At 51.7% G+C, this 19,400-nt stretch overlaps 2 protein-coding genes across 2 annotated transcripts; both read right to left on the bottom strand.

The window, feature by feature from the left end:
* Positions 1 to 5,187: 5,187 nt before the first annotated feature.
* LOC119093077 (dorsal-ventral patterning tolloid-like protein 1) lies at positions 5,188 to 10,138 on the bottom strand. The gene is made up of 2 exons (XM_037215965.1): positions 9,854 to 10,138; positions 5,188 to 7,768 (listed from the first exon to the last, which is right to left on the bottom strand). The coding sequence occupies exons 1-2, from the start codon at positions 9,987 to 9,989 to the stop codon at positions 6,540 to 6,542; spliced, it is 1,365 nt and encodes a 454-aa protein (XP_037071860.1). The 5' UTR covers positions 9,990 to 10,138; the 3' UTR covers positions 5,188 to 6,539.
* Positions 10,139 to 10,688: 550 nt separating this feature from the next.
* LOC119093348 (uncharacterized) lies at positions 10,689 to 17,161 on the bottom strand. The gene is made up of 5 exons (XM_037216298.1): positions 17,056 to 17,161; positions 11,536 to 12,189; positions 11,254 to 11,355; positions 10,776 to 11,184; positions 10,689 to 10,711 (listed from the first exon to the last, which is right to left on the bottom strand). The coding sequence occupies exons 1-5, from the start codon at positions 17,131 to 17,133 to the stop codon at positions 10,689 to 10,691; spliced, it is 1,266 nt and encodes a 421-aa protein (XP_037072193.1). The 5' UTR covers positions 17,134 to 17,161.
* Positions 17,162 to 19,400: the final 2,239 nt, after the last annotated feature.

The following is a 19,400-nucleotide window of genomic DNA, read 5'->3' as shown; positions in this document are numbered from 1 at the left end:
GGGCTGGTTTGCACGATGACAAACGTGTACAAAGTGTCAAGCAGTACAAACTAGTGCCTGTTTCCTCGCCATATGTTTATCTAGCTTATCACCTGCTAAGACCTCTCATCCTCCTGCGCTGGTGCACAACACGCAGGCTCGTTTTGGTCAAGCGTCCGTGAAGAAGCGCCACCTGTGCCTGAAGCACCACCCGTGCCTCACGCTGGCTACAGGGGTCTGTCGACGACGAGCGCCGTGTACCGTACCTGCCATGTGTCGTGGTAAGGTGAACTCAAGCGCATGCCATTGTGCTTACGTACATTGTTCAAAACATCGGCCTTTTTGGTACAACACGGCTGTCATTGCCATCGGAGTTATGCTTCATCTGCGCCACATAGTGGTGTTCATGAAATGCGCGAAACATTAGAAATTGTGTAGTACTCGCGCGTGTTGTGCTAAGTACCACGCCTATGTAGTGAACTACAAAATTATGAAGTTAAATACAAAGAATTTCATTGAAAGGCTGATATCTGTGTTGTAATGCTGCAAGGCCAAGGAGTGACCACTCCGATTTCTGTGACAGGATGTGCGCCGCTTTTGTTCGCCGCTGTTGTCAGTTGCCTGCGTAGCCGCCCTTCGCTGCGTTTCCCGGCAAACTGCCACGCGGCACACGCGGCCTGCGCCCGGCCCTGCGCGCCGCTCGGACGGCGCTCGCTGAGAACGGGATGACCGATGTCCTCGGCCGGTTCCGGGTACGACCACGCCGGCGGTGTCGGAGACGTTTGCCAGCTACTTGCTACCAGCGGGGGGGGGGGGGGGGGGGGCTGGCTGCCTGTGAGGTAGGCGCAGTCTAGCCCAGCCCAGAACAGGCGCTGCCGGAGAGGCGTGCCTCGCAAGCCAGGCGAGGCGCTACTTCGCCCGAGATCAGCATGTGTTTACACGAATTTACACGTGTCTGGGCCAGTGTTACACGTGGTCGGCCAGTATTGCACGCGTCTGGGCCAGTGTTGCACGTGGCCGGCCAGTATTCGAGGAATCGAATACTGGCCGGTCGCCTGTCTTGCGCGGCGCCTCTGTATCACAAGTCTAGTTACGAACGCGCCGCGCTAGGCCGCTGGATCAGGCTGTCTCAAAATACCAGCGCCCGATTCCAGGGGATTAGTCAGCGACATGGGCGGACAAAAAGCTGGAAACTTGTGACAAAGCTGCCAGTTAAATCATCTTTCAGTGCGATAGCTACAGGCACGCAAATTTCGAGGAAAACTGGTGTACCCGCGGCCACACCTGTCACGCCATATGGTCCATGGTGGACCTGCGTCACCTGACTGATGACGCGGCGGGTTCGGCGGCGGCAGGGGTATCATGGCTGCATGCAGCCTGCCTCGCGTGCAGCGCCCTTCTGTGATCCGTTGCGCACTATTTACTTGGTTTTCGACGCGGTGTGGTATGGCGTGCACTGCTTTGCGCTTAGACTTCTTTTAAAACGACGCGTAAGCTGTTATGTACGGGATGACTATTAGACTGGGTCTTGCGTGAGGAACGTAGCTCATTTAGAATCGTCGGCTTTTAAGTATATTTGATGCCTTCATCTACGGCTCGTGCAGATCAATTACTTTTCATCTGCTGCCCAGTCGAACCAGGGGGTCCAAATGTCACGTTGGCCAGGGAGTCGCATGATCCTTCCTAACCACATGCCTGGTCAGGCACGTAGATAGGGAGGGGCCGTGCCCCCCCCCCCCCCCTTGGGGCCTGGTATGTAAAAGGCCGGAAGTACAGCTTAGCTGCTCAGATAAAGATGAAACAGTACGATACGGATCTAGATCCGCGGTATCCAATTCGGATGGCATTGCCAGTTTACTCAAGTCCATCCTTCATAGCTCAGTTTTCCTTCAGAACAAGGCATATTCGTAATTCTTTTGTTTGGAATTCCCTCACCACTACGCGTAGAACTTGTCTGCCATATTTCCTTTGAGTGAGCACTGTTACTTGCGACTAAAAACTTGTTCCGGAAACTTTGCCACAAAACCGCTTGTTAAAAACCAGCTGGAAGATGACATGGCCATCAGAAAACTTTGGACGTTTTTAAGAAAGTGCATATTTATCTTCAACATCAAACTGGGCCTAACGAAGCCGAACAAAGGAAGCATATCTGGTAGCCTTGGTGCACCACCATCTGTTGTAACGCTGGGGACTAAAACGCTGCCATACTAAAGCATCACGTCACCTATTCTTACCCCTCCACTTCAAAAATGCTTCGGCATGCCCAGGCCTTTTACGGAATGTCTGCAATAACGTGCATCCGCTGTGTACGGATGTAACCGGATTCGTACCATGAAGGTACTACACATTGTAGCCTGGCAGGAGCAGGAGAAAACAGTAATTTCATAGCATGACAGCACACCTGTGCCAAAAGTGAGGCACGTCCTTCTCAGTAAGAACTCTAACTTTGGCAAGTATAAGCTGATGACAACATACCTAACTTAGTTCCAAAAGCATCCAGCACGCTCCCTAACACCACCGAGAACTTCATCCAAAGGCGACCTCTTGTATTTTTCGAAAATAACGTTTTTCGTCGCCAGTGTGCCGCTGCGGACGTGAGATGCCCCCGACCGTAGCTCAATCCTCGACCCTGCGGCTACTCCCCTCCGACACGCCGCTTCCACAGCGGCGCTAGGGGCATAGTGCCGCGGGCGAGATCCTGTCCGAAAAGTACACGTCCTCCATGGTGAAAGCGTACGAGCATGCCGTGAACAAAATTTGTCCATGCTTTGCCATCGATATTACTGACACTCAAACGGAAAGCACTCCACTTTGCATCTAACATGGAGCCACGAATCACGCGCACACTGCTGCCACCTGCAAGACGTTTTCTAGCGTGCTTTGAAAAAAGCGCATAAACCCACTGACCAGATGTGTGTTTCCTTCAACTTTTCTCCTCTTTCTGTCTGACACACCAGGTTTATTCGCCGCGTCGTTATGTTCCCGAACGTCTCCGTGCAAGTAGACTGAGCTTTCAAATATTCTCAAGCATGCCTTTTGGCATTCTCTTGTATGCTGCGTGTGCCAGAGAAGGAGGCTCCGTGTCTGGAAGACCGCGATCTATCTACGGGAGGCACGGACCTGTGTCCTGTCCCGTGACCGCCATCATTAGTCAGACAGAGTCCGGCCAGCAGAAGCCAACGTCGCGATGATCTGCGAAATCGACATGGTTCGTGAAGATACTGAGCATTATGCGTATGTTGTTAATCACATTCACGTTTGTGTCCACACCCACGAATAGTTTGCAAAAAAAACGTAGTAAGCTTCCAGCTATGATAGCAATTTTGATTCTTGAGTAGTGCCCCGCACATACTTGTAAGGCATGATGTTTAACATATGCAGCCCTGTGAACAACAAAGTGTTATTCTGGTTCAGCCGGCTATCGTTACTTAATGGAAGGCTGGTGCTGTGATGTTTCTATTGCAAAAAAAAAATCAATTTACACCTGAGCAACTATCGGACTCAATAAAAGACTACACGACAACAAAAAGCATCCAAACAAGCGGTAGCTGAACAAACGAGGGAAAACCAGTCAGCAAACATAAGCCCTCTTTTGTGATCAACTCACCTTGGCCAGAATCATGCTGCTGAAGCCAGCTCTGCAGAGGTAATGTGTCTCTATGGGATCTGAGGTCGCTTTTATACCAGTAGTTCAGTATAATGGGTTGGATTTACCTCGGGGTGTGGTCCAGCTTATTGGCGGTTCGTGACGTGGTGGGGCGCTCGAGAAAGCAACCCCCATCCAATCGGTCAGCAGTGGGCGAGCCAACAAATGTTGAAATTACAACAGCAGTGCTGATAAAAACACCACGTATCAAGTATTTGGGTTGATAACCACCTGACGCATGTTTATCAGAACGGCTGACAACCAACCATTTATTACCGCGAACAAGGTGAGACAAAGTGACGATGCTATGCGTTTCTTGAAACCCTTGCCTTGAGAAATGTCAGGACCGCACATTAAAGAGAATGTTCCACATTGGAAAATAATACACCCGCATAAAATTGTGGACAACACCCTTTAAGCAAAAATTAAGGTGCCAATGGCCACTGAATGGTATCCTGACCCAGAAACATTGCACTGGCACTGATAAGTGGCAGCGAGAAGTTAGCGTTGTTCGGAATGTGCAATGACAAGAAGGGGGATTATTTTGAGCTTTTGGAATTCATAACAACTAACAAGCTCCAGTGGAAATTTGAGATGATGCACTTAAAATCTTGGCCACCGTTGATTTGTTCTTGACAAGGATACCGTGCTCTTATCACGGCAGAATGCTTAACTTGACAATCCCGGATACGTTTTCTCACGGCTGTGTCTGCCATCAGCCCGAGAGTTATCAGCTGATGACATATATTGCGGTTTTTGCGGTGGGTTCTTGACGCGTGGGGCAAGTGCATAGCATAATCACAGCAATTACTACAAGCTTCAGTGATCAAAAACACAAGCCGCTATAGCCTGCAGATGAGGGAGCACCATACGACGAAACTGACGTACTGACCCTGCCAGAAGAGCCTACAGTTGACACACTTCCAGCACCGTAGCTCGTGGATACGCTGGGCTCGCCATGACCAGAAGGCACACTAGGGGTGCTATAGAACGGGGAAACGCTGGGGGCGCTATAGCCAGACGATACTATAAGTAGGGACGCTGAAGACGGAGGACACGCTCGGCGTGTTATAGCCAGATGACGCACTATAATCGTCATAACCGGATGAAACACTGGGAGCATTATATGCAGAGGACACCGGAAGCGCACCATACCCAGAGGAAATACTGGGAGCACTATATCCAGAGGACACGCTAGGCACACCATACCCTGACGCAACATTGGGAGCACAATGCCCAGAGGGTGCGCCAGGCGCACCATATTGAGACGAAACACTCGGAGCCTTATATTCAGAAGACACGCCAGGTGCACCATACCCTAACGCAACACTGGGAGCATTGCATGCAGAGGACATGCTAGGCGCACTATACCCTGATGAAACACTGGGAGCGTTGTAACCTGATGACACACTGGGTGTGCTAAAGCCTGAGGACACAATGGGAGCGTTGTAGTCACCCAGAAGTCCATCGCTGCCACCACGATGTCCGGATGACACGGATCTGTGTCCAGAGAAGGACGCTCCGTGTCTTGAAGACACTGATCTGTGTGCTGAAGACACGGGTCTGTGTCCGGACTCGATGTTTAACACCTGCAGTCTTGTGACCAACACAGAGCTATCCTTTCTCAGCCGGCTATCCACATTTAACGGAGGCCGGCACGGTGATGTTTGTATTGAACAAATCGAAATTTTCACACACTCATCTATCGGACTGAAAAGACTCACACGATCACAGTATATATCCCATCAAACAGCTGCTCACCAAACCAGGCAAAAGCAGTCAGCACACCTAAGCCCTTTATTTGATCTGCTCACCTTGGCAGAAATCATGCTGCTGAAGCGAGCTCTGCAGATATAGTGTGTCTCTGTGGGATCTGAAGTCTCTTTTATACCGGCATTCTAGTACAATGGATCGGATTTACCTCGGGGTGTGGCCCAGCCTACTGGCCGTCCGTGACGTGCCGGACTGCTTGGGAAAGCCGCCGTCACTGTCCGATCGGTCAACAGTGGACGGGTCAAGTGGCGTTAGAATGGACAGGAGCATTGCTCATTCGAAGTACCACCGCATATTGAGTGCTCCAACTAATTACCGCAAGTTGACACTATTTGATGCATTGTGTGCGGTGCGGCTGCGAGTTCAGCGCAGCGTTGCGCGGCCTGCATCAGAATCCTGGGAGGAGGATTATTGACAGGCGTGAGACTTATAGGCTCTTCATATTTTTAGTGGGATTGACATTTACCGCGACTGTGATAGCAAATATATTTATGTTATGGATCCGGCTGGGAAAATCGAGTGTTGAAAATAGACACATTCATGTCCAACGAACCCGAACAGCTAAAAAACTGTTTCAAAGTTTTCATCTCGCCCTCGGTGTTATCACTTCGGGGAATCTCTCCATCCTCAATCTACCATAAATACCTGCCATACTAAAGTACCACTAAGGCGTATTCGCTTCCCACATTCAAAATGCGGCTTTTCAAAGCTGTTCCGACATGCTAGGGCATTTTAACGAGAGTGACATCTTCTATAAGCTTCAGCCCTTGTTCTGATATTGCGGATAATTTAGTCCTGATATCTACCCCGCGCGGGACTCAGGCATACCAAATTTTTGGGTTGTGAATTGAGCAGGCTGATACCAAATATGTGCGCGACACGTTCTGCTCAGTTAAAACTTTAACCATGGACACATATAAGACGAAATATATACGGACATGCATACCTATATTAGCTTTTGAGGATCACGGAGCGCTATCCAGTGAGATCGATAATTTCGTCAAAGCAGGATTCATGCATTTTTTCGAAGAAGGCGTTTTCCGTCGCCGGTGGGCCGCAGGCGACGCGGGAGATGCCCAATCAGGGCTCAAGCCCCGGCACGGCGGCCGCTTCCCTCCCACATGCCGCCTCTACCGCGGCGCTAGAAGCACGGCGCGACGGGCGAAATCTTGTCCGAGCAGTACACGTCCTCCATGGTGAAGGCGTATACCTTGCCCGTCTTGCCGAGGTCACCGGTAGCCTCCTTGTACTGCCAGGTGACCGGGCCGGTGGTGGCGCGGAACCGCGCGAAGGCGTACAGCGCCTTGCTGGTGCCGCGCACGGGGTGCACTCCACCCGACATGAACGCCTTGTCCGGCTTGCGCACAAAGTCGGCGCCGCAGTAGAAGTGACTCGCCTCGAACACGGGGTCGAAGACCTCCACCTGGAAATAGCGGCAGCCGGTGGAGAAGAGGAAGAGCAGGCGCTCCGGGTCGGGTGTCATCTCGAAGAGGATGAGGAAGCCGACGCGCACGCACTTCTCCTTGCCGGTGTACTCGACGCGCCAGACACAGTTGTTCGGCCGACTGCGATCCATGCGGTTGAAGCTGAGCGCGTTCTTCTGGAAACGGCTGTTGTCGGTGGTCACGTCCACATCGCAGGGCTCCGGCTCCGGTGGTGGTGCCGCGCACGACGCCTTGCCCTTGCTGCAGCCGAGCACGTGCTTGGCGAACGCCAGATCAGCGTCCGGCACAAACGCGTCCTGGATGCCGATGCCGCTGGACATCATGAGCCCCTTGTCCGTCTGGAAGGACGAGAGGAAGACGGCCTCGCCGCTGCGCGACAGCCCGTACGTGTCGTACATCATGATGGACTGGTAGTTGAACGGGCACGCAGCGTAGTCCTTGGTGTTGAGGTACATGAAGTCGTCGACGAGGCCGTTGTGCGCGCGCACGTACAGATACTTGTCACGGTCGGGTCGAGAGTGCGCGTGCGGCAGGCCCAACACGTGCCCCAGCAGGTGGACCAACACCGGTTCGCTCTCACAGTCCTTCGCCAGCACCAGCACTTGATGGGAGCCCGTATAGCCCAGCTGGGCGTAGCAGCCCTCTCCGTACTTGATTTCCAGTGTGCCGGACTTGTCCTCCTTAAACTTGACGCAGGTGCCGCCTGACCAGCGCGCCATGGCGTGCTCCACCAGCTCCTTGCTCGGACCCGGTGTGCCGATCTTGTACTTGACCGTGTTGCTCGGCCACGGGTTGGCGACAAGCGGTGCCGAGGAGGATGTGTCCGGCTGCAGCGAGTACCGCTTCTTCTGCGCCGATGACAGCAGCATGTCGCCCTCGTGCAGCTTACTGCCGATTGGCCTCCACAGGTTGAGCATTAGCAGGTCTGTGGAGCATGAGATGTCAGGGTGGCTTTGTGTATGGGGCGCGGGAGGAATGCATTGTTGGGCTACTGTCTGTCCATCTGATGATGGATGTGCTCTGCGTTATATCGATGAGTACCGTGCTTGCATTTAATACGATTTTAAGGATACTGTTATGAACATTGCTGATGCGCGGATTATAGTCGGAGATTTGGACGCTGAAAATTCTTGGTTGCAAAAATATCGTATTAAACGATTCGCTTGAAGTCTTTAAGTAGTGACATCATTTGATCCCATAATCACCTAATGACCGCTGACCACCAAGCCGTGTAGAAGTCTCCAAAACGTGTTAAATGGTTAGCTCAAAGAAGGAAAAAGTAGGATAAAACAAATCTTGTAAAGCCACGTGCTTAACGGATCTAGATGGCATGTTTGATACACAATGAAGCCAGCACGTTGTTGATTGTTACTGCATCACGTGCTGGTTATTTGCCTCTGTCTGGGATGGCCTGCGGCTTGTGGAGCGGCGGTCGCTCCAGGCCAGATAAAAACAGAGCCTGGGTAGACCGTCCCGAGTATGACGGCAATATTGTATACAACTTTCGCCGCAAAATTCCGCAGCTAAGCTGGGACTTCAAGGTATGATGCCAGGGTTCACACAGCAAAATCTGCTTAATGCGGGCTCTCGTTCTAGAAATGTATCCGATCACTATAGTCGAACTACATTCAGATAAATTAAAAATGTGCCCAGGTGGAGCATTGCACACTGCTTATAGTCGGCTACACACTAGTGAGGAAAAAAGGAGCATGCATGAATGAATAGACGTTACGTAATCTTGCACTTTTATGTCTAAGCTGCTTACGTTTCCTGGAGGCGATTACACATACTGAATTGGGTCCGATTTTCTCATGACAAAATAACCGGCTTTGATGTGCTGTTGGCAGATTTAACCAGGCGAAGGATAAGACACGAGGAAGTTTTTTCGGTCTCATTCATTTGACGCAGGGAGGGTTTAAATCGTTGATTAAATTGTTTAAGGGTCAGAAAGATTACTAGAACAAAAAGACCGGCTTGCTTTTGCCAGCAATGTATGTAGGAGCTCTAAAGAGAGTAATGGGATTTTTCATATAGCTGAAATCCTCTTGACCAAGCATTTTGTGCTAGTGGATCCTATGGACCTGCAAAGACGCACTGCGTGTCCCCCTCTTTTTGTGCTCCATCTCTGCTTTGTTTTGTTGGATGCATACATGATGCTGTAGGGGAAATAGGCAGACCAGGCAAAGCACAGACACTGCAACAGCCTGAAACGTTGGTATCGAATCAGTCGCCTCTCATGCATATTGCCTGGCATGATCCTTGCTCATATCCATATCTAGATGCGTATGTGAGACATTAGATCATCGATGTACCTGGTGCCAGCTCTCAGCCAAGAAGGAAACCATATCTGTGCTGCTCAACGTGAACTCAAGATTAAAAGCCGTCGACTCAAGATTACAACCAAAGACAACCCGTTACGGCTCCACCACTCTACCTACCTGGCATCGCCCGCGCACATACAATTTTGCAATTTATGTACACGATTTGTGTTACCGTCATGTCATTGCGAACGTTCAGAAGACGATGCGATTGCGATACAATATTTTCCATAAATCGTTTCACGCAAGTTATGTGGACAAACAGGCAGCCAAACTCTCCTTATTGTTCCTAGATACTCTTTTGGGGCTTCACGTGCATTACATGCCACCTAAATGTGATCAGTCTTGCTGTAATAGACCGTTAGCATTTATTTTGGTCAAACATCGGACGGGTATAGCCAAACACCTGTGGAAGGTATATTTGCCTCGAGTGGCCCGCGATTCGTGCCGAAACACCTTGAAAAATCCCTGCTCGTATCGCCACTGTAGCATGCGGGAAATCAAATCGTGAAAGAAGCTTGTGGTATCACTGGCCTACGATGACTCCGTGTCCTTTCCATCCCTAATTATTGTACCGAATCAGTTTTACGCACGTTTTGCTACTAGCATGCGTGCTTCGCTCAGCTACTCCACGCCCAGACTCACTGATTAGGCTCACTGGCCAACCCGACAGCACGAGATTTCCGACGTACCTGTGGCAGACATTGGAGGCTGGTATTCCTTCATGTAGTCTGCTTGGTTTTGCAGACTGATGATGTCACCTAGGCCTTGGTGAATAAGCATTACTGTCAAACAACTTCGTAAAGTATTCCACATTTTGACCGCCATGGGTTTGTGTTCAACAGGAAACAATCACCAAGTCGCGGGTGTGCTGCTAAGATTGATCAGGTATTGCTCAGATGCATCTCGACTATGAATTTGTCCTGTTGTTTTCCATAAAATAAAGTGAGTAAAGTAAAACAGGCTCAAATCCATTAACGTTAAACGATTTTAGAGGTAGCTTATTTGTCATTCCTGATCTTCTGAGGCCAAGCACGCGGATATTTGGTGCCAGATCCTCGCGTCAGTAAGTGATGAGAGAAATATTACAAACAGACTGATGTCTGAAACTCCAGGTTTATTTCAAACTGTCACCACCGCATACCATATATGGCGTCAAAGCGGTTTTATGCAATCGACGAAAAGTCGATGACAAGCACCCATCAGGGAGCAAGAGCCCCGGGTATCAACTACCTAAACTTTGCGTAAAGAGCGGTGAACGTCTCAGGAGTTGTGAAGCTAAGTGCTAATCATATTGTTATCTTAAGCTTCCGTTAAGGTTACATCTTGATAGTCTAACGCAGACGTAATAAAGATTGGTATGCACATCAAAATCGATAAATAGCCCAGCGTGATTATCATCGTCTAGATAAAAAACGAGCACTGGCCTGAATGTGGAATCATAGCTGATAATGAATATCGCGTGCCGAGGTTCGCACATTTTGACGGCTCTACTAGTGGCAGTTCAGTCGGAAGACTTTGCAGACTCTACAGCAGCCGCACAATGTTTCCTGCGAATGGGGCGCTTGCAGATGACAGGGAAACGTTGGTCGCACCCGACATCCATCCACTCGCCATCGAACCAGACGATGGCGCAGGCGTTCGGAGACTCGTTGGGTTCGTCCGGAAGCCCGTATGCCCCGTAGCGGTGGAAGTTGGTGAACCGCCCGCGAAGCACCACCACCCAGAAAGGCCGGCCGAGCCGCGCCGCCTGCCGATGCACAAATGCGTTTTCCTCGCGGTTGAGCACCGCGGCGGCTATCATGCCCTTGCTCTGACAGTACGTCCATGCCTCCGCGTAGGTCATCTCGTGCTCGTGTACGTGCCAGCAGGCGAGGCCGAGCTGCGTCGTGCCGGCAGGGCAGAGGACCGGACACAACGGCGCCTGGCAGGGCGGACCTCGCCTCGGCCTACCGTTGAAGCTGTCAGTGCCACAGCCGTCCCAGTCGAGGCGGCAGCCGGTGCCAGCGACGTCGGCGGCGTACTGGATGCGACAGCCGCGCACCGGTGTCTCACAGACGGACGGCAGCAGCACGCCGCACGGCGCCGCCACCAGGCCGCGGCGCGCCGCGTCGAACGCGGCGCAGTCGAGCGGCGTCTCGTCGCGCGGCTCGCCGGCCGTCCAGGCGGCGCGCGGCACTGGTGTCTCATCCTCCTGCCAGCGCCACTGGAGCTGCGCGTTGCGGCGGCTGGCGCCCGCCCACAGAAGACCGGCGTTGGCCGCCGCCGGGAGCGACCGCCAGCGGCGCTCGTCCCCCTGCCGCGCCGGCCGCCACACCGTGGCCGCCGCGTCCAGCGCCTGGCACGCCCGCAGCGCCGCCGTCAGATTGCGGGCCGGCTGCTGCTCGCTAAGGCACGCCGAGCGCTGCCGGCCGGCCGCGTCGCCCACGCGGCCCACGCTGGCCCGCCGGAACCCGGCGGGACACGTTGCTCGTGGAGAGTGACTGGCGGTGAAGTTGAACGGCGCATTTGAAGGCCGCTGTTGTGGGGTCTTGGACGGCTGCTCGCGCGACACGTGCACCATCCGCGTGCAGATGGCCGGCTTGGAAATTCGGCAGTCGGTGTCGCCCCACTTGCCGTTGCCGGGGTCGTCGTGCAGCACCCGGTGTCGCATCAGCTCCACACAGCCCTCGAACCCGCCGCCGTCCGGCTGCCGGTAGAAGCCAGGCGTCTCGCTGGGCAGCATGTTGGTGAAGTGCGCCGGCTCGCCACTCAGCCAGGCCCAGATGACTCCCGGGCCGGCCGGTTCGCCGCGGGGGTGGCGTACCATGCGCTGCCGCGCCACCGCCCCGATGTACGCCGAACGCGTCAGCATGCCGTACAGCTGGTCGTTGTGCGCCTGGCTGTAGACGGTGGCCAGCCGGCCGCCGGCGCGCGCGCAGGTGCGCAGCGCGGCCGCGAACGGCAGCGCCGGCGTCAGGCTATGGCAGAGGAGGTTGCCGCAGTAGCGGAAGGGCAGCTCGTCCGGCCGGCATCCAGCCGCCGGCGTCTGGAACGAACGCCAGACGTGGCTGTTTTCGTCATTGCGTGGAAACGTGACTGCATTCATCGTCGCAATGTGAATGTGAGTGTATGCGCCTAAGAAATGGAAACCTGACAGGCTGAGCGGCACCGGCATACTTTTTATTTGACTTCCGATGGCTGCGATGGTATTCCGATGGCCCTTGTATTGGGTATGCGCGCTGTTATCACCGCGACCTCTCCGGCTAAGGCGAGTTTTTGACATCTCCTCAATACAGGCTGTCAATCAGACGGTCATCACACGGCCTAGAACTTGGTTTATCTTTTGCAGGAGAACCAAGGCCTTGAAAGTGTTTTTAGCGACATCGGCTTGGCGCAGATGCACGTGTTGAGCTTTATAACCTCGCCGGAGCAGAAGGAGTCTGTCGGAGCTCACCCGCTGTTGCGAGATGAGGCTGTATTGAACGCATTAAACGATCATGAATAAGATCATGGGCATGCTCTCTCGCAATGCGGCGCACTGCGCCAAAGCTGGCGTGGTTCGTGGTACTCGCTCAGTAATGCGATGAGCCATTTACAGGCTTAATAGGGGCGTAAAAAATCTGAATTCGAAAGGTCAGCGACGGACGCGCGATCTGACCTGACAGGGAAGCATCTGATAGGCTCGAAGGATGTTACTTTGTGTGCTTGGGTAGGAGGCAACATCTTCAAATTTTAACCTGGGACTTTTGACGATGCGTGGCAAGACAGGCATAAAGAAGTCGCAAGTATGATTGAAACCCCCGATATTCTCAAGGAGATGTGACTCAGGGATCAGATGAATTACTTAAGATTGCATGCAAAGCTACGGATGTCCTTTAAAAATATTAAACGCGCGTTTTCAGAAAAACAAGTGAACGCCATATATCCTCCCTGGAGAAACGTAGAACGCGTCATTCCATATATTTTCAGCGGTTTGAAGGCTTCTCATCTCGCCTGCCACCCACCTGACTTTAGCACCTGGTATGCCCAGTACCCGCCTTCCCTCCACAAAGATTGGTAGGAGAAGGGTGGCGGGGCCAAGGGTCTTTGTGGTGTAAAACAGGCTGAATATAGCCGTCATGCAGCAAATGTGACGTCTATCGTCGTTTAATCAAAGTTTCCTTCTCACTGGGTTGCAACCCAATCCCTGAAGCGGGTAACGTAGAAAATATTTAAACTTTATTATTAATTTCTCGACAACGATGACGAACTACGCATAGTTAACTTCCCAGGCTTTTGCAAGCTAAGACGTACGATTCGATTGTGTACTATGAAGACAGCTCGCAACGTTCAACATGAGTGATTCGTTGGACCTCCGTAGACCTAGTGAGCTCCACGTAGTGAGCCCCGTTTAGTGAAAACAGTTTTGTGTGGACAATTTCTGGCGTCAGGAAGACTGCCCTGCAGTCCTCTTGCATATTCAAGTTCACCTTAAGATCTAAAAAGGAAAAAATGCAGGATACCCGTCAGTCGACGACGGCCGGCGAGACGACATGCGTGGAAACATACATACCAAATAATGGCATGCATAGCATGCACAGAAGAGCGCATACATGTATCATATCAGCGACACATATGCATGCACCATCACGTTCTTGACCGGTTTTGGTGCCAAATAAAGACAGTAATCGCTGTCCCAACTGATGGCTACCCGATTAGGTCGCTTTCAGATGATGTTTCCGACGAGGGCCACAGCCACACTTGGATTCCAAGGACAACCAAAGTCTCATGCTTTGTCACTCCATTGAAACAAAATTGCTGACTTATCACCGATTTAACACAAATATGAAAATATATTTATGCATTGAACCGCCGGTGTCGTCACCGGACTGTATGTTTGATACACAACCGTTACTAAAGAGACACGTTGCCGACTGTGACAAACAAATCGTCTCTGGCGCAAAACAGTGGTCGGCGGCGTCAGAGCCGACCCCCGGTGGCTGCCTGCATCTCTGATTGTTTATCCATTCGATATCATTTGATCGTGGCTCTGTTACTCTCGAAATGATTAGCATTAAATTGTTTTTGACTTTTAGAAAGTGATTTCGAAACGGTCGCATGATCATTTTTTCCATGACACTTGCTAAGCAGACTTGTTAAGTGTACCCGTAACCTACCACTCACGTTGCGCCTCCTAAGTTCACCACATATCTTTCCATTTAGATTTTTGCCATACAGCACTGCGGATCGCTTCTTTGCGGCTTAGAACAGGGGCGATCTCATAGCCCTGGTCAGGGAGGAGGCACAGGGTTGACAAAGCGCCCCCTGGTGGTAAAAGCCCCCCCCCCCCCCCTCCCAAGAACATCTATCACTAGATTTGGCCCACTTGGTCCAAGACGGGCATGATTCGCTGCATTATGTTTGCATTCGTAGCTCCTTTTATTGGAACAGAAGCTAGATCAGCTAAGAGAAAATGCAGTTCTGTTTTTAGTTTTAAATCAATGATAGCTGGAGGGAAGGGATGTTGAATGGCTGCATGAAATAACTTGTCGGTGATGTTAACTTACTATATGACGTGAACTCGCTCTAAGCCGATAGGACTCAGAGGCTTTGTCAGAACTCTCTCTAAGCCGATAGGACTCAGAGGTTTTGTCAGAATTTTCTGGGGTGTGTGGAGATATTGTTGGACCCGTGAACGTTGATTACATCGAAGTGGGTCCACGTATTAGTATTAACATGACCAACCTATGTTTGTCTGGAAATATTGAGCCTCCAGTCAGAATCGATTAGGGAAAATAGATTATGTACCATGGTTTTGATCACGCGCGCTCGCGAATCTCAGAAACAACAAATACAGGCGCCTGGCGTTGCAGTGTCCTGGCGTTGCGTTGCAGTGTCCGCGAGCCGCGCGACGTCGGTCCCCGGCGCCTACCAGGCGGCGGCCGACAATCGGACGGAAATAATGACGCATCGGAAAGAAGTACCTGTGAACTGTGTAGACTACCTGTGCGCCTAGAAGGTGGTTCTGACGGGCATTTCACCTGTGCGTTTTGAAAGCTGATAATACGAGCGAACTGGCATTTACAGCACCGCGAACTGGCGCTGGAATCTAGTGGCGAACCGGAAGAGCAAAGGTAAAGCCTCATGCTGTTGTGTTGCTTGAACTGTTAATCTGTTCAGAGGACATTCTCAACATTATCAAGGTAAAATATACGCCCAGTCTAATCTTTGAACAACAAAAATATGCATTGAAATCCTCGCAGATGGTTCAACAATTGGCACAGAGACTACATTTCGGCTTAGCAGGCCCTCAGCTGAGATGTGGTGGAAGCCCATCGGTCCACACTGGAGGTCCTGACAGACATTCTTGTTTTATGACAGGATGTATGGGTCCCAAACGGTTATGTTCGTGGGGAGCACAGCCAGGTATGAAGTCCTTTGTAGTCTCAGTATGGTAACAGCATCGGTGGGCTGGGGCTTACGCAGTCAGTGCGTGTAGATGAGAAACATTTGGTGCATCGTATGACGTAATGAAACACCGAACTAATTTGGACACAATTACTGGTATTGCTGTTGTGCATGTGTACCCGTTCGTTTATATTAATTCGAGACTTAATTTCAACGTTGCGTTTGCGTATCACAATGTTCTCGCCACCTACTCCTAAGAAATATATGTTGGGCTCCAATCCTAAGCACGGCCACGGACCGTTAAGAGCGGTCATATAGCAAACCCACCCTAACTCTAACCCTAAGCCACCCTGGCCAATCCTAATTCCCAAACCCCGAAATGACGTCGTAGTTCGGCTTGTGGCCGTTTTGAAACAGCCACATTACAGCCTACTAATTTCCAAAGCGCCAAAAGGCGTTGTTGATCTATTCTCGGGTGTGGTCGGTTCTCAAGAGATCGCATTGCGGCGTGGCGAGTCTTTTTCGACGCATAACGATGTGGTTGTTAATCAGCAATCCTCTACCCGATGTAGTTGACGCATCAGGAGAGGACGGTGGTGTTTGGCTCTTGCAATTAGTCTTCCTGTAAGCGGTACCGTAAATTGACTTGGAGCAGTATAAGATTAATGATATTTATATCGCACTTGGGAGTAAGACGTTTGGGCTGTAAAGCCATAAAGCCTTTTGAAAGGCTCTAGAACGGAGGATGCTCAAGTCGGATTTGGGAGTTGGATGCGAGAGTAATTACCATAAACCGGTGCAAAATGATCAAGCATGGTTATTTGAAAACAACTTTTCACTGATCCTTTGTCACCAAGACAATTTCTTCACTAGATATAGATCTGAAGAGAATACCCCAAAGTAAGAAGAACTATCCCAAACTTGTGTTTGTTTTGAATCCATTAGCGTCAGAACTTAAAACATGAGTTGAAAAACGGCATTACTCCTAGCATGTTTCATTGGAACAGTCAACCCACAAAGTCGAACCCCATTTTCGTCATGCCGTTTGTCTTAGGCAAGGTGTGTGGGAAGATAATCATGCAAGCAACCATACATTCGCGGAAAATTCCTTTTAGCGTATCAGGTCGTCAGCACAGTGGGTAAATGACTTCAGCACAGTGTGTCAAAACACGACTTGACATATCACAATGTGATCGTTTGAGAGCCGCGCACACCCCGAAAAGAGGTCTACAGCGTCGCGTGACGTTTTGTAAATTACCAGAGCGCGATGTGGCCGTTTCAAAAACGAAAAAAGCTGAGCCTTGATATCACGTCGTAGTTTGAAAATCAAGGGCTTGCCACATCGCGAAGTGGTCTTTTTAAACGAACAGTGAGCGTTTTCGGGACTGAGGCCCAACATATATACCAGAGAAATCTGCGGTCAAGAACTTCTCATGGAACATAGGATACGCTGGCACCGCCATCACGACAGAACGACTTCCACCGTTTGCATCCTGAACCTCCAACCAACGAGCCGCGAGCTTACCAGCGCCTGGAGCGATGTCGCTCGTCTAGCGTGACCCAGGGCCAGAGAGAGCAGAAGCAGGGGCCGTAGAACCGCCATGTTGACCGCTGCTGACCGGCTGGACGGAGCGTCGGTCTAGCTGTGGCCCCACCGGCGGCGACTCGGCGACCCCGTGTCTGTCCTGGCTGGAATTGGAGTCTCTGAGCTCGGGGAACTGCGGGCGGACAAAGCACGTGCAATGGTGGTGTAGCCGGGCCGGCTGGCGCCGTGGCTTGTCAAGTTATTTCCGCCGCCACTGCAAAGAACTGTTTCTGCCTTCCCGGCGCATTTTTTCCAAGGCACACATGACCTTATGTTCCGGATTTCCCCGCGCTTTAAACTTGCTTGCCATTTGCCGGGCCTGACGGAACGCTCGGGCACATGAACCTTGCTCCGCCATTCCGTCACCACCTGACGATCACATTTCTGAGACACGTTAACCAGGGTTGTGGGAGACCATCCGGTCGGTGATGGCGACACTTGATCGCAGCGGTGAAATCGCCTCTCGTTTTGTGCCGGGAGAGCCCACGACAGTTGTGTGTCTGTTGTGATGCCTCCGCTTGATGCGTGTGGAGTTGCAACGTATATCAATATGTGCGGTCAAACGGAATTGTTTGAGAACGCTCGCCACTTTTTCTGAGAGACAGAAGCCTTATTAAGGTTTTCTTGTATCAAGATTTTTTCATTATCGCACGATTCGTACCCGCGCCAACTCTGGATCCCATCAAGAAGGCTCGTTGTATTATTTGTTTCCGATAATAAAAATGATACAGTATCTGGTTTGATGAGCGGATTAAGGCAAACACAGAAGGCTTAAATCTGAGCGTCTCTCCTAACAATAATGCCAAATATTGTGATCGCCGCTGGTGAAGCCGCCGGTGAGTCAGCGCTTGCTCGCCCGACCTGCGACGAGACGCGCGTCCGCCACCGCTCCAGGTCGACACCTCCAGCCGTCTTCAGCCAGCGGCGGACACCCGACCCAGGAACGCACCTTAGTTTACGCACCTTAGTAAGAAAAATTATTTAATGTTGTCCAAGAAGAAAGCTGTTAAGTCAGTGCTTAGTTTCAAGGCTGCATACAGATTATTTATGAAATATGCAAGCCGAATCTGTGTGCTATGTTTTGAATGGCATCCACTTTGAGCTTCTAAACGCAGCACAGCCCCAATTAGTTGTAGATATATGCTTTTAAAGACGATTCTTTCAAAAATTGTTGGCACGCAAAGAAGTAAACTAATTTGTCCGTGCCTATCACGACCTGACCTTGACGTTTTGTTTTTTTAATGGGATGAACCTTTGCTTCTGACAGGTGTACGGAAAAACGGAATGGCTTGGTGACACATAAAAAGTATTTAGCGAGGTAAGTTTTTATCAAGACGGCAGACATTTTTAATATTTTTGCTGAGAAATTGCCTGAAACGTATTATTTGTTTGGATCGAAAGAGTTAAGTACGCTCAGCACTTCGGCCTCTGTAATGGTATGGTTATGCCATCTTAAGTGCGTGCTGGATACACAGGGGCCAGTCGGCCGTCACGTTTTTGGAGCCTGTAGCATTATTCGATAGCCTTCGGTCATACGATAGCTTGCAGATTATACCTGCTAGCCACCCGAGTGAAGCGTCCGTGTGCGCTGTGAAATCGTCAGCGGGGATTGAAGATTATTAGCCGTCACCATTTTGCACGCTACGCCTTTTTGCCCACCTACACCGGACGCCCAAACAATGAGGCCGATTTCGCTGCCGTTCGTGCGTGCCTGGGGCTGAGGACTGCCGTCCACGCTAAAAGCTGGGCTTGACCGAGCGGCAACAGCGGCGGTCCGCAGTGGTCAGCGGTGCGCCAACACGCCCGGAGGCGCACCTGGCGGAGGCTCCTGACCCTCCAGAGGCCTGCGGTCGTGAGCGGGCGCCCTCCCGGCCAACCTACCTCCGCAGCGTACCCTGCTGGAGCGCGAGGCAACCGCGCCGCAGCACCAGGGACGCCCGCGTCAGCAGAGCACCGGCCGGCGGCTGACGCGCTGGGCGCCACCCCGCCTGACGATGTCCCCCAGTGTGCCTCTGCTCGCTGCGCTGCTGCTCGTTGGCCGCGCCGGCGGGCTGCCGCTCATGCTGTCGCGTATTGCTCGTTACACCAGCCTGCCGCTGTCCGTGCGCTCCATGTACATGACGCCGCGACCGACGAGGAACTTCTGGCGCCGCCAGGGCGCCTACTTCGACCCCAGCGGCCTGGCGTTCCCCGATGGCGGCGGCTCGCTGCCTGCCGGCCGCATGGAGGGCCCCAAGGCGATGGAGGAGACGACGGGCGGCCGGAGAGATGCTGACGTGCTGCTG

The sequence above is a fragment of the Pollicipes pollicipes genome, unplaced genomic scaffold, assembly GCF_011947565.3.
Source record: "Pollicipes pollicipes isolate AB1234 unplaced genomic scaffold, Ppol_2.1 Scaffold_4002;HRSCAF=4701_pilon_pilon_pilon, whole genome shotgun sequence".
NCBI classification, from domain to species: Eukaryota; Metazoa; Arthropoda; class Thecostraca; order Pollicipedomorpha; family Pollicipedidae; genus Pollicipes; species Pollicipes pollicipes.
Note: the sequence above shows the minus strand (reverse complement) of the source record. Positions and strands in the feature narration are given on the sequence as shown.

Excerpts from the sequence above, each read along its gene's own strand:
- LOC119093077 (XM_037215965.1), bottom strand. The coding sequence starts at position 9,989 with ATGGCGGTCAAAATGTGGAATACTTTACGAAGTTGTTTGACAGTAATG. Across the intron at positions 7,769-9,853 it reads GCCTCCAATGTCTGCCACAG|ACCTGCTAATGCTCAACCTG; the intron begins GTACGTCGGAAA and ends CATGCTCCACAG.
- LOC119093348 (XM_037216298.1), bottom strand. The coding sequence starts at position 17,133 with ATGGCGGTTCTACGGCCCCTGCTTCTGCTCTCTCTGGCCCTGGGTCAC. Across the intron at positions 12,190-17,055 it reads CGACATCGCTCCAGGCGCTG|ACGCCGGCGGCTGGATGCCG; the intron begins GTAAGCTCGCGG and ends CGTTCGTTCCAG. Across the intron at positions 10,712-10,775 it reads CGCCATCGTCTGGTTCGATG|GAAACATTGTGCGGCTGCTG; the intron begins GCGAGTGGATGG and ends CCCCATTCGCAG.